The 20,082-nt window shown below is 44.5% G+C and overlaps 1 protein-coding gene across 2 annotated transcripts in view; it reads left to right on the forward strand.

Annotated features, from left to right (window-relative positions):
• Positions 1-4,676: 4,676 nt before the first annotated feature.
• Positions 4,677-20,082, forward strand: part of WBP1L (WW domain binding protein 1 like) — a 474,431-nt gene continuing 459,025 nt past the window's right edge. The window contains exon 1 of one of the 2 annotated variants that reach the window (XM_069611687.1): positions 4,677-4,799. In XM_069611687.1, coding sequence (XP_069467788.1) covers positions 4,746-4,799 — 54 coding nt within the window. In that variant the 5' untranslated portion in view covers positions 4,677-4,745. Of the gene's footprint in view, positions 4,800-5,793; positions 6,084-20,082 lie in introns of those variants that run through there. The other variant, XM_069611686.1, reaches the window with a different exon arrangement.

Consider the following 20,082-nt stretch of genomic DNA (forward strand, 5'->3'; position numbering starts at 1 on the left):
ATCCAAGAGCGAAGAATGGCAGCAGGGAAACAGCACGGGAAAAAAAAACAAGGGAGAAGACAAGCGGGAACAAAGAGAAAGGGGAGAGCCTAGCGGAAACGGGAGGAGGAGGAAAACAGACGCTGAAACGAGGCGTAAATAGCAGGACAAGAAAGAGGGAAAAACTAGCGCAAGCAACGGGGCGAGAATGAACTCAGTTGCAACGCGCCGAGCCGCCGGCAGCCGAGTGAGATAAACAAACGGCGGCGGCCATCTTGGAAACAACTAGACCGTGTCTGGTAGACGGAGAAGGAACGTAACGGAACACTTCAATGGCGTCCCTGTTTCCACCTTCACCACAAACGCCAGTCGCCGGCGGCAGTGACACCTTCATCTCACGTTGTGCAGAATTAAGAACACCTTCCAGGCACACAAAGTAACTTTTAAAATGCTGCAGAATGAGAAGACTTGTTATCCGAAAGCAGAAGGAGTGATATGTTTGGAAGAACCATTCTTTATAATACAAGGGACATTATTTTCAGAAAATAAGTGGAAAAATGAAGAAATAATGTGCAAAGCTGAAGCGCTGCGAGGTGTGGCACCAGAGAAACTGCAGTGGATAGAGAAAACATGCACACCAGTATGGAAGGAGCACATCTCGAAATTGACTTGGGTGACGGCCATTGAAAAGCCCTTCAAGTTACAGAAAGAAATAAACTATGAACTGTGTTTCAAGGGAGACGGGAAAGCTATCATGGGGGTAAACAAAAATTGCAACAAGAACCTCACCATCCCGGATATGAGAAAAGGAACAGCGGCCCTCATGGACACTTATTGGGTATGTGGCAACCAGGCATACCTGCACCTCCCACAATCCTGGAGTGGCAGCTGCTCATTGGCCACCCTACATTCCGCACTAATGGTGATACCGGAAAGCCACATTGATGGGAGCAAGAAAATGCGAGAGACCCCTCAGCAGAATGAGGCCCAACCAACCGCAGAATCACAAGTATACGTCCTGTCTTCCGGTAATAAGGGGGAGATGCTGTCACGAAACAGACGATCATTGAACTACATATCAAAAGCATCCTCAGAGCTACTGGCACAGATCCCGGACAGATATCGATTATTCAGCTCTGCAGAGACTTTCTTTGCCTCACTCATCCCCAGCATCCAGGCACGAGCAAATGCAAAATGGCTCCAAATTACACGCTGGGAGCTGATCCAGCTGGCGAATGACACTGAAGAAGGATTTAACGTAATAAAAGTGGAACTGCGGGCACTGCGACTAAAGACCATGCAAAATAGGTATGTCTTAGACCAGTTAACAGCGATGGACGGAGGTGTTTGCTGAAAAATTAGAAGTGCCTGCTGCACTTTTGTACCTTCCGAAGACGCAGATAATGGTTCCTTATCCCACGTGATCGAAGCCGTGCATAACCTAGGAGAAAGAATGAAAATGGAAGGTGGAGCAGAAGCAAGCACATGGTTCGACAGCATCTTCTCCTCTGTCCCATCATGGCTGGGAATGACTGTTAAATTTTTGATCCCGACAGTAGTGTTCCTCCTTTTTATTTTTTGTATGTGCCAGGTGGGCCTTCGATGTTGTGCAAACGCAGTACCAAACGGTGCAATGATGATGGTGACAATGGGCAACGCTTGCGGTACGATATAACATATGCAGGAAGTAGAGGTACAAACAGGAACAGAAAACACACCAAGATTCCAGATGGTGCCCAGGTACCACAGCGGAGATGTAGTAGACAGGCTGTGGCACACTACAATTAAAGAGCCCCGTGTACTTGAATGGTATGAGGAGGTGTGGGTGGATTTGGAAGAGGATGAAGGTTGTATATATCTGACCTGCACCCCGGACGAGTATGCTAGGAGGGGAGAAAGCCTGCGAGGAGTGTGTAGGGCATGGATGCCCAGAAAAAAGGCACACCCGCATGGGATGAGGCTGTAGCTGAGGAAGAGGAACGCAAGAGGTTGAGGGAGTTACAGTATTTGTTACTTGAGTAACGAAAGGGGGGAAATGTATGGGAGGATTGGTCCAAGAGACCCCCCTCCCCTGCAGCCTCTCCCCCTTGTGAAGTCCATGGCTCGTCGGGGGTTCCCCCCTGCCACCAGGGCCCAGGTGGCGGGTGGACCACTGGCTGAAGACATTGACCAAACGTGCTGTATTACGCTAGGCCCTGGAAACCATTTTGTGAAATCAAAATGGCATGAGCCCTGTGCACCACAGCGCGGCCCCCACCCTTGGAGAGTCTCACTTGTCCCTGCGGCCGCTGCTCCCTGGCAGATCCGCTGAGAGCCCGTTCCCACGAACAGACGGACATGAGCTAGTGCTAGATGCAAACACTGTAACATTCACCTTCCGCAGTGTATCACTGTTCTCAGTATGACCCGGCCAGCAGGGCCGGGGTGGAAAAGAACTGTAAAATGGTCCCCCGACAAAAGCGGAGCCCCCAAATACTAATGAGCAAACTACCTGTGATGAAACTCTTCTCTCCATGACCTTTTTGACTAAAACATGTAACCTCCATGAAGATGGCAGAATGTGTGTTTATATGGCATTCTGGTTGAAGTACCCACATCCCCGTAGCTATGCGCAAATTGTAAAAGTGTCCCAGGGTTTTCATGTTATATGTTTCGCCGAGAAGAATGCACCCCAAGGTCCCATGCGATAACTGAACTAATCCTGCTAGAGTGAAAAGGAAGACAAATTCAACCCCATTGGGAGCTCATGTAAATGGTGCACGAAAATGCACAATATGTATGTCCAAGCTCACCATGTGTCACTGCCATCAGTCTCATTGGCCAGCTGTTCCTGCGTGCTCCACCAACCTTACTAAAACCTCGCTTACAGCGCATGTATAGAAATGTAACAAAATGTTGTGGTTGTTAAATACTTAACATATAGTTATCAATTGCAAAATGGGTATAGGTAACACATTTGAAATGGCCATATAAAAGGCACTAACAATGTTGAAAACATAAGCTTTGGAAAGACTCAATGAGTATTGTACATTACATGAATGTTTATGCCTCTTCCACATAATCTGCAACGCACGAGGAAAATACCATTGTGGGCATATCCAAGGCCATTCCCCCATCCTCCCCATTGAAGCCTGCCAGACGGAAAGCAGAGGCCTGTGCTGCTCTGCTTCACCTCCCCCAATTCGGCTGGAGCCGCTTCAAACATTCACGTTCCCCCGCAGCTCCCAGGGCCGCAGCCAGCCACCTGAATTATTTACAACCCAGCAGTAAACCCCGGCGATAAACACAGGCCCGAAGGCGCCCTTTCTTAGGCTCCACGACCCATCAGCTCACCCCAGGTTAATGGCCCCTGTAAAATTAGGACACCCAATATTATAGCAACACTGCAGGGACACATTCATAATGACTTCTAACGGGACATGATAACTTGGACAGCTCGTCCCTTGCCCTGAGACCCAACCTCGCGACCTATGATACCCGGTCAACAGGACGATGGTAACCATGTATTGATGTATCACCCAAAGACCCCACTCTAGGTGCATTCCTCCTGTGTTGCATTAACCTGTAGAATAACCTATTGGAAGATTTACCGGGGAAGATAATATTGCAATATTGAATGAATGCGGTGTGCGTGGCAGGGCAGAAAGCCAAGAAAGACATTCATCACTGACACTGGTCACGGCTGGCACAACAACACCGCCCGGATGAGCCCAGCTGACCGGCCCGGCCCTTGTGGGTAACCAGTGACGTCCACCAACCACGGCAACCCACATCACAGCTGCACCTATAGTTAGTCATCGCCACCCAATCCCCACGAACTTGTGCCCCCTATAGTGTGTAGGTTCTTATGACGCATTTTGTAAATATATACGCCTGTCTTTGCTATTGTCAGACCGAGCGCTCTCGGAGTTTGCAGAGTCCTTTGCATGCCCTATTCTGACTTATATAAACTCCCATTAAGCTCACCCGCACTTTATCTTAGCCTTATTCCCATCTTGGGAGAGTCCATTATTGTCTCTCATTGTGGGGAGGATCATGCTATCTGGGGACGCTCGCCTTCACAAGCAAGAATTAAAGCAGCACAGCAAATGAAAAATAAGCAGCAAAATGAAAAACACACACAAAATGGTAACCATCACGTATACTCTAGGTCTATATGTTTGTTACGTGCCGAAAGCCAGCGGGCATCAGGGCGCAGCGGACCGGTAATGCATAATTTACACTTGGCGCCTCAAGAATCTTGCGGACCTCGAGAGGCTGCAAGTGGTACTTTAGTGGAATATGTAGGGGAATAAGCCACAGCTGAGCAAGAGTTAACTTTCTCATATAGGCTATGGCACAGGAGGGTTCATCGAATATTTAGGGATTGCTCTTGGACTCTCTTACAGACGATGGAAAATCAGTCAGTCAGAAAATGCCTTCTGAGCACTTCCCAAAGAAGTAAAAAAACAAAAATAATAAAGGAAAAGAAGCAGCGCGTACAAGACTCAGTCTCCCCTGCACTTGTTCTTCTTCTTGCTGACAGATTTTTATCCGTCAGCGGTGATTTTTGGGATACCGAGGCTTGAGCCTCAATACTCCATCTTCTCGGGTTGAGTATGTAGTCGTGGGTTTATATTCTTCTTGGTCGGTCTCCCCCCCCCCCTCCCCATTCTGTATCTTTAAAGAGCACCAGCTGACAGGTCACATCTACTTTTGCGCAACGTAAACCGCTGGCCAGACGTAACCGCTTTGCGAAATCCGCCCTCTTCCCGGATAAATACCGGATGCTGAGAGGTGGTAAGCGTTCTTCTCGTGACCATAGCAACAGCACAAGAGATGTAAGTGAAACTCCGGTTTAAATCACAACTTAACTTTGCGCCCATTTCGATGGCTCTCCTCAAACATTTGGTCGGGAGTCCAAAGATGAAACACTTAGATATAATTATTGAGGTATACATCTAGAGTTCTTTAGAGGAAAATAGGTAAATTAGGGGGTTTTTTCCGGCGCTTCTCCGGGAAGAGGGCGGATTTCGCAAAGCGGTGGTACGTCTGGCCAGCGGGTTAGGTTGCACAAAAGTAGGCGTGACCTCACCTGTCAGCTGGTGCTCTTTAAAGATACAGGATGGGGGAGTCTTGTGCGCGTTGCTTCTGTTCCTTTGTTTTACTGCTTTAGGAGGTGCTCAGAAGGCATTTTCTGACTGACTTTCCATCGTCTGTAAGAGGGTCCAAAAGCATTCACTAACCTCCATTTACTGGCATCCAAGGATCCGACTTATTCAGATAACACCAAATCCACCCTACGTGGCTAAACTTTACTGATCAGACATTTATCCGGAACTGCTCCCTCCTTCCTTCGTCAAACATTCGATTTACTCTCCTACGCCATAGCCCTAATTGAGAAAGTTCTTAACTCTTCCTCAGCTATGGCTTCTTTCCCCTACAATGTTGTTAACGCGTTGATGTTCTCATTACAAAGCGATTGCTAAATTATTAAACAGTTTTAAACTATTGAGACACCGTTTCCTACTGTTGTCTTTCAATCTTCCTCCGAGTAGATACAGGCACATGAATATGCTGTTCAGCCGTTTGAATACACCCGGTTTACTACACCTGGCTTCTTGGTAGAATTACAGAGCCATGCTGGAATTCTGCAAAACCGACCAGTTCTACCCCTGGAGAGGAATAAAGTAGGTAATGCGAATGTGCCCACAACAACCTTTCCCTACTCAAATTGTCTTTCTGGTTTATCTCAAACCGAGAGCGAATTGCATAATAGTCCGCTTCTTCCATTTCTATTTATTTGGGGGAGTTGTGCTTTCAGTTTCCTATGCTAGTTGATGTCACACGGTGCTGCCTGCCCCTTCTCTTTTCCCGGCCAATGAGAGACGAGCTCTGATATTTGCTTTTGAAAGCGGCACTCACCAATCGGCGAGAATCGGTGGGCCGGTTCCCCGTGTGATGGGCGTTGCCGTACGTATGGTGTCTTTCGTTTCTAGTTAGGGTTAGGTAGGCCCGCATTGCCGGGCACCGGGACCATGGAGAGGCCACGTTATATAGGCCTGGCTCTTTTGGTAGCCCAAGCGGCTACAGGCAGTCCCTCTGGTACAACGGAGACCACACAGGTTAGTGACGTTCTTAGACTTTAGTTGCGTAATCTGGAAAAAAAATAGGTGTCAAAATGAAGCAATATGATTGGTCTTGTAATATCACGTGGCTGTTCATAGACACTACTTTAATGCAGTGCCCTGACAGACTGGTTGTTATGATTAACAGCTCTCTTAAGTTTCCCTTGGCCATGCGCGAGAAAGCGACCCAGTCCGAGTCCTGCTTTTGAGTGAACTTCTAGAACTTGTAGTTTTCCTAAATTTCAAATGGGGAAAGACCCGTTCAATTCTCAGAATAAGGAGAAACACAGGACTCGTGTGGCCTTCTTGGCCATGGGAAACTTGAGAGTTCTGAATGTACCCGGCACACCTGATGCTATTCGGCCCTGTTGTTCATCTGTACATAAATCAGGCTTTTCTTTACTTGATTTAGTTATCTTGACTACTTGTGATTCAGTAGTATTAAATTTGTCAATAATAACACACTCAATGACGATCAACCAAGTGGGTAACGGATCTATGTGTTTATTGCGACGGCGAAAATGCAGACCTTTTTTTTTAACCCTCTACACCACATATATATGCCAGGGGAGACCCACCCGCAGCCTCCCCCCATATTAATATTATACTGTAAACCCCCCCCCACACATATATAGTGTAAGGGGGGAGGGGGTTTAAAAAAAATAAAGTCAGCATTTTTGGTCATCACAATTGCCAGGTCGTCATTTTTGTATGATTCTGCGGGTAACCGCCTATGATGGAATGCAACCCGAGTGCAGAAAGTCAATCAGAAAGCACATCATTACATTACCCACACACCATTTGATTGGCTATTTGAGTCATTCGCACTGTTCAACTTCGAAGAGTTTGTGCAAAAAATATTATACTTTGACAATAAATCGAGCCCCCATAACTCAAAATTGAACACAAAACCTTCACTCTTATGACTGAAATAGTGCAGCGCAAACGGTCTATGCAAGCTGAGATCAAAGCCCTAAAAACGCAGCCCAATGACGACAGAAAAATGTCATCTTAAAAATTAAACACATTAAATATAGGTATCTGTGGTTGAAAGGACATAGAGCATCACTTATGCAGCATGATGCAGAATCTATGCTGCCCTTCACAACAAAGATACACACGCTTTCTGGTCCCTAATCAATAATCTGAATCGCACCCATCCAAACTCAGAACTGTCTCAATTTCAGAGCTCTAGTGGATTGCACATTCCACATTTTTTTTTGCTGGACCAACTATAACCAAGAGACCCCCACTGGTGTTCCAATACACTCTCAATGATAATTGGATTCTAACTTTTGATTTTGAATCGGTCCTTACGTACTAGCCCATCAGTAATCTGACCAACATCCTTTTTAAAGGAGACCCAGCAACTTGGGCCCATATTCTAACTATAACCTTTACCAACATTGTAACAACTCCAATTACTTCCTTCCCCTTGGTCCACGGCCCACATTATTCCAAATTACAAGAGCGGTTCTTGCTCTAATCCTGTTAACTACCGTCCAGTAGCCATTTTAGATACTGATGGTAAAGTCTTTTCAGCTCTATTGCTCAAACATCTAGAAGCATGGCAAACAGCAGCTGGCCTGATTTCAAAGTGACAAACTGGATTAAGGAATAATCATTATACAGCATTAAATGGCTTGATCCTAAAAACACTCTTATTCCAAGTATGGAGCAAGGAAAAAAGTCCTTATTTGTGGCAGCGATAGATCTATCTGCCGCTTTCGATGCAGTTGATCAATACAAACTATGGACGAAGTTGCAAAAATTGGGAATTCCTTCTGGTGGTTTTTGTTTATTAATAGCCCTTCACACTAACACAAATATATAAAAATTCAATTAGACCATGCTGGCATTCGGTCCCAAGAAATTAAAACCGCTAAAGGAGTAAGGCAAGGCTGCATGCTTACAGCATGCTTATTCAATCTATATTTGTGTGATATAGGCACTTTTTCTAAATCAGTCATGCCTTTGACGCCACTCCAGTAGGATTACAGCGTTTACTTAAAGTCTTTGTCGAGTTTGCAGTACCTCACAGACTCCAAGTAAATTCGGTCCAGACTAAAGTTATGCGCTGCGTAATCAAATCCAACAAGCTAATGAAAAATGTCGCTGTATGTTGGTAATGATAGTATTAGACCGTATGACAAAATACTTAGGATTCCCGATTTCTGTACGAGAATCTAAGATGGCACTAAGATAATGTCTGATTTCTCGTGCAGCAGATATGGGCAACCAGCTACTACGTGTCGACTCCAAGTATGGGAGATACTCTATGATCCCAGTCGTAAAATTTTATGATGGGAAAATAATTCCCAAACTCTCAAATGGCATAGAAATATTGCCTATCTGGGTTCTTGATTTACTCCCTCAGATTGAGGCTAACCTCTGGAGACGTATATTTCGTGTTCCTAATAGCGCTCCATTTGCTATTATGCTATAAGACCTTGGCTTTTACTCCTTAAGAACCAGAGCGTTATGGACACATTTGTCTCTTTATTACACAATCATGTCCTTCAGAATAAGTTCTTGTCTTTATACAGATCTGAAAGACATTATAACAAACGTGTCAGCCATTTAAGTTATTTAAGCCTTTTCACAGAAGGATGCTTATCCACACTCTCAGATTTAGGTAGGGATTAATTAACAAATCCAGATAATGTAAAAGAAAAACTCTATAAACATGATTGGGCAACCACAATTAATACAATACATTCCTACGTTTCGCTAAATCACTTAAAATTAGATTATAAAGCTGCCAAAATGATTGCACCCTTCTTAACCATTTATCCCCACCCCTTCATCCGACACATTTATTTGCTTTCATTGGAATCTAATTCCTACAAGAGAAATTCTTTCGCTATAATCCTATAGCTGCACAAATCACAATTTGCTGTTTTTGCAATACTCCGTTTGAACTGGAAACCTTATAACACTTATGTTGCTCTGTAGCAGTTTCAAAGAAACGAGAATTTCATTTTAATCGTTTATCTCATATTGTACTGTAGATTTCAACAAAGTGTTTTGGCAGCTTTGTTTAGCCGGTCGCACAACTTCATGAGCCATTGCAGGTTATCTGAGATCTTTGCAAGTCAAATGAATTGCTGTTAAAACTACCGCCAGCACATTTTTCTTATGTAATACATTTGATCAACTTGATATGTATTTAAGGTTTTAATATTTTATTTTATATCTTGCTGATAATCTATTGTCTTAAATGTATTTCTTTGCTATTACATTTGTTTTTACCACTTGTCAAAGTTTAGATGATAACCAAATGACAAACAGCAGCATGAACGCTTCTGTACAAACCTGATATTTAATTTTGTCTTTTTTTCTGTAGCTAACCACCCCTCCTAATTATTTAGGAATCTTGCACTTTGGGGTCTACATGAATGAGCACCAGGTGGTGGATTGGGCAACATGGAAACGAGCTAGGTTAAGATAAATAATGGGAACCTAGGGAGGGTTTACAATAGATCTATACCACAGATTGACCATCAATCATTTTTTAAAATTTATTTATGGATGTGACGGGGAAAGCAATACTTTCTGGCACAAAAATGCATACGCTTAACAATGGGTGAGAGGATGTGGATAATATCAGATAATGCAGGAGAAGTACAAACATGAACTTGGGACGAGGACAGTAGAGCATGATATAGGAACAGGATAGTGGAGGAAGTGCTAAGTTTTGGATGATGGGGTGAGGGATAAGTGCTGTGGGGTTATCATAGAGTTGTAAGAAGAGAGCAGAGTAGGGAGATGTGGTTGTGTAGAATGCTGTGAAAGCGGTTGTTCAGAAAGGACAGATAAGAAGTTGGATTTAAATAGTGATCGAGTCAGTGTGGGGCAGAGAGGAAGATCATTCCATATTAAAGGAACAAGGAGAGCGAGCCGAAAGGAGAGAGAACGCAAGGGGCACGAGAGGTGGCAAGGAGGTAAGCTGAGGATGACTGTAGGGAGAGTAGGGACTGAGATGATCCGATATGTAGGATGGGGCAAGTCTGTGTACTTATTTATTTCATTTGTAAAGCGCCTAAGGGCATCAGGGCACTGTTGCAATCCGGTTACATCAAGATGCCAACTGGCGGTGTGATCTTTGCTACAACAAATCCTACAAGCATACCAATCAACTATATATGTTACTTTGCAGCTACATTCTGGTCCACCATAAGCAAATAGCCAGGTTTTTAGAGCCTTTCGGAAAGGCAAATAGGAAGTCTCTGCCCTTAGGACAGGTGGTAGGGCGCTCCGATGCTTCACTGCTACTCTGGGGAAGTTGAACCCTCCTCCTCTTGCTCTTTTCACCTTTGGTAGGGCCAGGCGATGGGCATGAATAGACCTTACTAATCTGGTGGACTTGGCTCTCATTAATTTCTGGGACAGGTATTGAGGGGCCGTATAGGCATTTGTGAGTAATTGACCAAGTTTTGAAGATAATCCTTTGAGCTTTTTTCATAGCAGCTATGGTGTGGTCTCTTTTAGGGATGAACAGGGCTGCTCGCAGAGCATTATTTTGGATTACCTGTAATTTGTTAAGGTTCTGTTTAGAGCTTCCCGCAAAGAGGACATTATAGTAATCCAGTCTCGCTCCGATGATTGCTTGGGTGATGGGCAACTGTCAAGTGAGCGGAAATGTCTGGCTGGGTTGATAAGTTTAGCTGTGTAGGCTGACGAGGAGGCGATCGAGTTCACTTGTTTGGTAAGCGAGAGGGTGGCATCCAAGTGGACACCCAGTGTTTTTTACAGCGGAGGAGACTGGTATCTGAATTCCATCTATGGTGAAGGAGGTGAAATGGGCGCTGGGTTTCTTGAGTATGGCAGGGCAACCTACTAGCAAGAGCTCCGTCTTGTTGTCATTTAAGCACAGGTGGTCAGTGGCCATCCAGGTCTGGATTGTGGAGTAAATTTTGTTCATGATGAGGGAGTCTTCGTACTGGGAGCCTGACAAGGGGAGGAGCATGTGGGTGTCGTCAGCATTGTTGATGTAGGTTATGCCGATCGTGCCCAGGAGGTCGAATAAAGGTTTGAAATTTTTTGTGAAGTGAAGGGGAAACACATGATCCTTGAGGTGCACCGCAGGTAATGGACACAGGTGGGGCTCTTGCTGTGTCTCAGAAGACTCATCGATCTGACTTCCAGGAAGGATGCAATCCAAGATGCCATCTAAGTTCTAAGCATATGCCACTCGGTTTTATTCTGGTGTGACATCACAAATACAGGCTCCCTCCTGGAAACCTACTGAACATTTGTATTGTTCAGTTTGGGCAAGATAATCATAAAATAGGTTAGTTTAGGGATTGGCTGGCCATGTCCAGTGGCCCCTCCTAGAACCATCTCTAAGAGCACCCATCCACAATGTTGCAGGGTCGTCGAAAGACCATTGACCCTTGCAACACATGATTGGACCAAGTGTGTCCCCCCAACACCAGGAGCCCAGACGGTTCTCAGACTGAATGTACCCCTTCAAGGGAATGAGAGAGAACATGGAGGTGCGAAGCGCTCTCTAATGTTGCTATTCTCTGATCGCACAAGCCTATGAGAGTGCATTCAGTTAACCAAACGTAGGCAACAATTCTATCTTCTTTTCTCTGGGAACGGTCTTCTCTGTCCGGGTCACCTGTGTTGAAACAACGAAATGAATCCCTCTCGTCTATAATAATGAGGATTTTAGCCTGACTTTTTGCAGGTGGCCCACTATCTCAGTAGCTGGAATTTTCCTGCTTCCCCTTCGTCCTTGGCTGGGTGTCCTGTTTCTGCTCGCCTCGAGCTGCTGCGATCAGGTCAGCTTGTCTGTAGTCAGAATCTGTCTCTCCTTTCTTGTTAGTTTCAGAGGCCTATAACACCTATAGTGTCCCTTATTGCTTCTCCATGTTGGTAGCAGTTTAAGCAAATACAAGCTATGTATACAAATTCTTCTGCATCTTTCGGTTTCAGCTTTGGCAAATTATATGAATATAGAAATATGTATATGTCTTCATCCTCTGTCTAAGTAGATCATAAGCATTTGCTTGGTGCCTATGTGCAATAAACTAGTGCAGGTCTGCGAAGCTTCATGAATGAATGGATGGATATGTACTTCATGTATAAGCGCGGCTATGTCGTAATGTCGGCGATGATGTTATTGGTTTCAGGTTCTCCAGTCAGTCGACCTGACCAATTGATGTCAACTCCATGTCTTCCAAATCATCAATTGGGTATGGTCTGAATAGTTGTCGAAGAGGGTACCGTTTTTCACGCTTGCGATACATCGATGATTGCGGTAATGGGCCTAAGAGCAAGGCACATCTATCGTTTCTCTGTCTTCGTGACGACAGTCATGCAGGGGGGTATGAGGGACAGATTTGGCCCCTTGTCTACACAGTGCTCCTGTGTGTTTCCTTAAAACCAGTAAGGTAGGAAGTACTGGGATGAGGAAGAGTGTGGGCTCCTTTATGTACTGAGGCAAGGACGAGACCAACTGACTCACTGGGAGTTCTTACTCGTGTCAGTACTGATCTTGAGAAGTGCTTAAGCCTAAAGCACATCCATAAACCATACTGAGTGGTCTAATCTTAAAAGACTTTATATTGGCCAAGGCTCAGCTGAAATGGAAGAGGGAAATTCAAATACGGAGAGGGGCCCTCCCTAAAGGGACCGCAAGATTCAAATCATGTGCGAGGAAGGAAGAAGCAGCAGAGGGGGGGAAAGATGCCAGTCTGCAGTGGCATCCCCGGAAGGTTTGCCTCAGAGGCTGGAGCAGGAGACGCAAGGTGGAACAACCAACCTGGAAAGAGTTAACCACCTTGGCCATGCAGCCCAACAGCAGGGAGCTGCTGCAGTCCCTGAAACGATTAGAAGAGGCCAGAAAGCAGCAGGGAACCGCTGCAGAACAGCCGCAGTGCCTGGAACGATTAGAAGACACCAGAGAGGGAGCTGAAGCCCACAGATAACCGCAAGACACTGGTGAGTGCCCGGAAGAGGGTGGGAAGACTGGAACGGTTGTAGGGGCTTCCGAAAGGCAGTGAAACCATACCAAAGGGGTCTGGGACCAGAGGAAGAAAGAAACCAATAAGGAGGGTCTGGGACCCAACAAGGAGAATACCTGGCAGGATAGTGAACCATGTATAAGTGCTCAGAAACGAGAAGAGGTAAGGAGGGTCTGGGACCTACACACAATAATGAACTACCTGCAAAATCGTAATCATATTCACAGTACCTGGCAGGGTAGCGAACCAGATGGTCTGTGAACACTGTGTCACTGTGAAGAATTTGAGAAAGCCCAGGGGAAGGGAGCCATACCCCCTGGTATGAATACAAGTTGTGAAAGAAGCCAAGAGAAGGGAGTCATTCATTTGGCATTGTGAAAAGCCTGATAAAGATCAGGAGAAGAAAGACACTTGTCCTGGTAATTGGAAAAAACACTGAGAAACCTGAGAAAGGTCTGGGGTGGGAGGAAAGAGTCATCCCCCAAACACTGTAAAGGTACTGTGTCTCTCCAACTCTCTACACCATCTTCACCAAACCCCTGTTTGATGATCTGGACCTTCTGGGTATCACCTACACTAATTACGCAGATGATACACAGATTCTCCTCCCGCTTTCTGGGGAATCATAGCAAGGACACAGCGTTGGTGAATAAGGTATATCTTATCATCCAGGCATGGATGGCCACTCATTGCCTATGCTTGAACGATGATAAGAGTGAGTTGATAATCATGGGTACACAGGCCAACATTAATAAACTAGGCCAGGAATTTTCTTCATTCAATATCGACGGGAATACCATCAAAGTCTCCAAGGAAGTAAAAACCCTTGGTTTCTATTTGGTTTCCACACTGTCCTTTGATAAACAGATACAATCCCTGACCTCCACCATGGCCTAAACCTGCAAGTTGTTAAGAGCTGGTAAGCCATTCCTCTCTGACGACAGCTGCTTGATCCTGGCCAGAGCCTTAATTCTCTCTAGAATTGATTATTGTAATGCCTTATATAGTGGTGCTAATAAAACTACCATCCGGAAGCTCCACACACTACAAAATAATGCCTTGAGAGCAGCACTTGGCATAAACAAAAGAACTATCTCCTCCTTTAGACGCCAACATAAATGGCTGTCTACTGGTAATAAAATACAGCTAAAGACGTTGTCACTGACTCACAAAGCTCTAAATAACTCTGCCCCTAGCTACCTTACAGATAAACTTCATAGAAGAATCTCTCTCAGACCAACTAGAGTTGGCAATGTTAACTGACTGGCTATACCCAGATACAGGCTTACCATTATTGGTGGTAATAGCTTCCCAGTGAAGTCTGCTAAATTATGGAACCTACTGCCACAAGACCTGAGAGTTGACCAACCCTACCTACACTTCAGAAAAAATGTTATAAAACATATTACCTCTACTGACCCCTATCCTCCTACCCTTTAGACTGTGTCCGTTGCTGGACCAACCTACTCCTACTCATATTCTCATCTAACTCTGCGCTACTGCTTGAAGTTCATGCGTAATCCAATCTACTTGTAAGTCTCAGTGATATACGCAGTGTAACACTTTGTAACTTGTATATTTGTACATTGTATATTGTTGTAACCACATAAGCCGTATATTATATATTTTATATATTGTGTAACCATGTAAGCCTTGCATTTTCGTACTGCTACGCCCTGTTACCTTTGGGTCTGGTGCACATAAAAAGTGAATAAACAAACAAATAAACTCTTGTTTAATACGCCTAGCTGGAATCCCAACCCAAGAAGTCTTTTGAGACTTTTGATGTGTATCCTTTGAGAAGGATGTTATACGTGCAACACCCAAAGCTGAACTTTGGATTGTCGTCCAGAAGTAGGGAGCCATTCTTCAGGACCAAGAAGACCACCCCTCTTTCTTATTTAAGTTTACAGTGTAACGGGCTGGAAATAGGTTTTGGACACAGGACGGTGGACTGACATCCTGAAAGTTTCCTTAGTATTAGTTGAGGCAGGGAAACACATCTTAGAATGGTATCGTCCCATCATTTGGCAGCCATAAATACTGAGGCTGAAAATGCTGAATCTTTTACTGCGCTTTTCCACGCAATTATATGTGGGGGTGGGTTCGGGTAATAATGTATGTGGGTGCAGGGGTCTCTCCCCATATATAATTGCGTGGAAATGTGCAAAAAATAAAAATCGGTATTTTCAGCTTTTTTTTTTTTTTCTTCGAGATAATCACATAGATCCCTTTAGAAATAGGGTTTTCTTTTATTTGCTCAATAAGTCTATAGCCGAAAGCATGCCACCTGTGGTCGCCTACATTTACACCCTTATATAGGACAGCGGCAGGAACGGGTGGGAATGGCCATATGGATTAGCATGGCCATAAGCAGGCAATGGGTGGGCACATAACCAAACAACACCTACAGACTGTGTCTCTCATGTGTCATTCCTCCCTTTCTGTGCTCTAATGCAAGCGACACGTAATAGCCCGTACTAAAAAGGGACCTTTTTTCGATAACTGCATGACAGGGTGCTCATTTTGTGCAGTCTTTCCGAACAATCTCTTTTGTTGTGGGTTGGTGTGCAAAACCTATGCAAGTGGAACAAGGGTCACCTTTGAGTTGTGGCTTTCAGCAGAAAAACATCTACAGGAAATTGTGGCATGCTTCATACTTTAACCTCAGGTCTTGTCCAACTTTACTCTGTGGCTTTCATGAACAGACGTTTCCTAGCAGGTTGTTGTTTTTCTTTTCCTTCAAAATGTACTTTTTGGTTTCTAATTGCCAATAGAATGATTTGCCTACCTTCATTTATATTCCGGGAGACTGAACAATCTAAACTGATATTGTAAACAGAAATGTATGGCTACTTGAGTGTGCATCTGGTAGATATGGGCTTGTGCACTTTGCCTCCGAGTTGGAGAGCTACAGGGAGCTGGCAGTATCATTGACTGGCCGAAAACTCTATGAACACTGGAGGGTTGAGTCGAGGCAGTGGCTCCGTGGACACTTGCCCAGTGACTATGGTGCTTCTGAGACTATTGGCTTTGACATAAAAGCAGAAGTGCCAAAGAGAGGGTGGGGTCTCTCATTTAATGTAAACCCAATAGGAACAGGGATCTATTACAATATTTTCAGTAGGGCGAAGATGTGGATCGACTATACTTTCCTAGCTGGTACTGCACTTGTCTAAAAAAAAGGGGTAAATGACCTCCATATTAAATATTAGCATGGTATGCTGTGCAGTGAGCGCTTCTAACATTCTAGAACTTTTGGAGAATGCCACCCCACCCCCAAAAAGTGCATAAAGGAAATTATATGAGAGTTAATCTAAACAACTTGGCCCTGGTTATATGTTTGTTTTTTTAAGCAGAGGGCGTCGCAATAGTAATTAAAGTACATAGCTAAAATAATTCTTGTGATGGTGTCTCTGTAAATGGGTCACACTCCTCTACAAGAAAACATTAATCTGCACCACTACTCTACTGAACATTTCGTATTGTGTTAATAGTCAAGACAAAAAGGTGTTCCTGGCAGGCTCCCCTTGCATCGGGGTAACTGGCTCTCTAATCCCACCAAACCTCTAGAAGGGGCCTCTCTGATTCAAGTCTAGCAAACCTGGGAGCCTTTTAGGGGATATGGGGCACTGATGCAGGCCCAGAGAGTACAATGTAGAAAATTCGGTCTGATGGAATCCACAGGACCATGTTGTAGTGGACACTGGCTTGAATTTGAATGTGTTCCACTGTGTGCTGGGTTGAGGCACTTGTGTAAGCTCAGTAGGCGTGCAGAAACTTTGCTGTCTCTCTATCTTATCTATTTTGATGTCGCCTTCGTGTTAGGACTAGGGGTATAACTATACCCATTGTAATAGTCAGACTTTGTTCCCTGCTTTAAAGTGATGTCTTTCACAGAACATGTTAATGTCTTATGTGTTCAACCTTAAGTAGGCAGCCTCTTTTTTTAGGTTTGTCTGCAGGTTGGTGATGCCATTTGGTCAAAATAATCCTTTATAGTGTATGCTTTCAGATTTGTGTAAGGATGCAGCAGTAGTTTGTTTTACTCTTTTTCCTGTAGAGCATGCACCAATCCGGTTTTTGCCCGACCCATGCATGATTGAGTCGGGCACAACCTGATTTGAAGAATACTGCTGTCGCTCCATTCATAACTCTATCCCTATCTTTCCACTCTCGTCCAGCTCTGTACTTGGGGGGGGGGGGGGGGGGGGAGTGCACATTTATACTAGGTTGGTTACCAGGACTGCCAGCACCTTTTAATAACAGAAAACCTTGTTGTGATGGGGAAACGAGGACGTATGTGCGTTGTCTCTCTGGTCTATTTTGGGCTCCTTTTAACCTTGTACCATTTATAAAGAAAGTATGCAATCGCGCTGAGGACGTGCGGGACGGGTAAAGGTATGTAGGGGAAGTGAAGCGTTTGGGACATTTTCAGCAGAGGGAGGTGTATTAGGCAAATTGTCCATTAAGCAGCGCACAACAGCCCTGCAGCGTCGAAACCTCCATGGCTGGTTTAGGTCTGTCTTGATGCATACAAACATTACCCTCCTACTTCACCATAAAGCCAAGGGCTCCATCAACATAGACTATAGATAGATGCATTTCTGATGTCATGAGCAGTGCATGACATTGGCAGAGTTATGGTAGCTTTGCTATCTGTAGCAGTCCTGTATTTTTGTTTTATTTTTGCCCCACTACCCTAACGTTCCTTCAGCAATTTCTCAACTCCACCCCCAACCCTTTCCAGTGAATTTATTATGGAAGGTTGCTATAACCCTACTTACTAGTGCATTTTTTTCCAGTGATCTAGTGGTATCTTGGCATGGCCTGCGTTGGATGCTGTACCTGGGATTTTTCCAAAGGTCTTGTTTGCACACTCAATGTGCCCACTGGGCATGGCCTGCTGTGCCAGAGAAAAGATTTGTGTGGGGGACTGCAGGGAGATGCAAGCCATCCGGATAGGATGGAGAGGAACTAGGCTAATGATCTGCCTTCTAGTTAAAATGTTTCCCTTGCCTCTAACCTGCCTCTCAACCTCACTTTCTTTGCCTCCACTCTAGCACTTCATCCTGGTCACATCCCTTACACAGCTGGCCATATCGTCCTCTTGAACTTCAAAATGTCTGTTAGTTGTCCTTAATCTATGTGATCTGAGGCCCACTAGCATGTTATAATAATATTGTATGTCCACCCATGTGTTGTCCGCGGTGGCTGTTCCATTTACTCTGCTCCACAACCTGGTCTGAATGCCACTCAAACTCATCCCATTGTAAGACGCTCACTGCTTGCCGTCAATTCTGATTTCTCATCTATTGTACTTTCCTTTGTGATCAAAAGAGCATCGTTACTACCTGTATATAAATAAAATAAAAAAATAGTGATGTGTCACCACTGTCCACCTCCAGCAGTATAGGCAGTTATGGTCACTATTGTTGCGTGCCTCAATTAGGTCGAGCATAATCTGGCCAGCAACACTGTTAGTGGCCGAGGCCAGGCAAAGGTTTTCACGGGCATCCATCAACAAACTGTTTGATTCTCACAAGATGAAAACTGCTGAAGAGAGCCTGAAGCATTAAACGATTGAAGGAAGTCATGAAAACAGGGGGTGGGCTGCAAATTCGAGTAGTTTAATTGCTGTGGATAGGAGAGCTCTAGTGAGAACGTTGGCTAAGACCAGAGGCTCCAGCAACAGGTTCTTCAGGAGCAGAGCACAGGAGACCATCCCTTTCCTTGAATAAGTTATGAATTTTAATTTATCGGAGGTGGGAGCAAGTTTAAAGAAGGAGCCATGGAATCTGCCTGGGATCCAGGTTTCAGATGATTCAGATGGATGGTCCCCTCATTGAATGGTGAGCCTTCCAAACAGAAAGGAAGCCTTTACAAACAACATAGGGTAAAAGAACAGAAAAGGAGTCTGCTCCACATCTTGAAGTGTAATTTTAAACAAAGTAAATGTGTTAGCGCAGTGCTTTTGGTGCACACCAACAAATCACCCTTACACAAGTATGGAAAGTAGCCAAAACTATAAGTGATGGCTGCACACGTATAGCAAATAACACTGTTGCAACTTATCCACACAATTCAAAAGCAAAACATCTAAAAAGAAAAAAGTTACTTATTTAAATAAACAATGTTATATACTTTTTGTTTTCCTTTCCCTGTGGGCATGTTTTAATAGATTATCCGGCAGACAGCAACAGCCAATGCATTTCAGACTCCACAGGGTCCTTCATCAGGGCGATATCTGGCCTGTAATGTGGGTAAGAAAACCACACTTCTGACTTCTTGCAAATAATGGAATAGTACACCAAATGGTCACTCAAGAGCCAATGCTGTAGTAGTCTGCATAACTTGAAAAAGTCCATCCCTCTAATATGCTGACAGGAGGTCAACACCACTTTCCAGTAATGGAGTCTTTCGAAGTTTTGCTTCATGCAGGAGTGGGAACGTTTGCGAGGGAAGAGACCTGACACATTAGGAACCCTTTCAGAGAAAGATTAAGGACTATATATGGCATGGACTAACTCTTTCCAAACTAACTACCGATGAACATAGAGTAGATATTTCCTCAGTGTACCAGATGATCTAAATTCAGAGCAACATTTATTGAGGTGAGAGTAATTGTAATTTCCGACAGTGTCTGCTGCAAGTGTCTCCTCTCACCCATCGTTGTGGGAGTGCAACGTTGTGAAGAGGTATCTGCTGACAGCAGGGTGCTGCAAGCCCTTCTATAATCAAACGCGCTGCTGGGAGGGATATTCCCCCCCCCCTTATATCACTTAAAGAGATGCTCCTAAGCTTAGAGTCGGGATGGCTCAACTGTACTGCTGATCCATATTTAACCCTCCTCTGCAAAGGCAATTGTCTGTAGCTGGCCTCAGCAAATAAAGGTACTTCTGGTAGACTATATACAATTTCTGAGATGATTGCTGCACAAAGCTGTAATCGAGGCACACAAATTATGGCCGGCAAAGGTGAAGCCTCCAAGAAGCAAGCTAACATTGAGGCGTTTGCTATGA

The sequence above is a fragment of the Ambystoma mexicanum genome, chromosome 8 (genome assembly GCF_040938575.1).
Source record: "Ambystoma mexicanum isolate Mex_15411 chromosome 8, UKY_AmexF1_1, whole genome shotgun sequence".
Lineage (NCBI taxonomy): Eukaryota > Metazoa > Chordata > Amphibia > Caudata > Ambystomatidae > Ambystoma > Ambystoma mexicanum.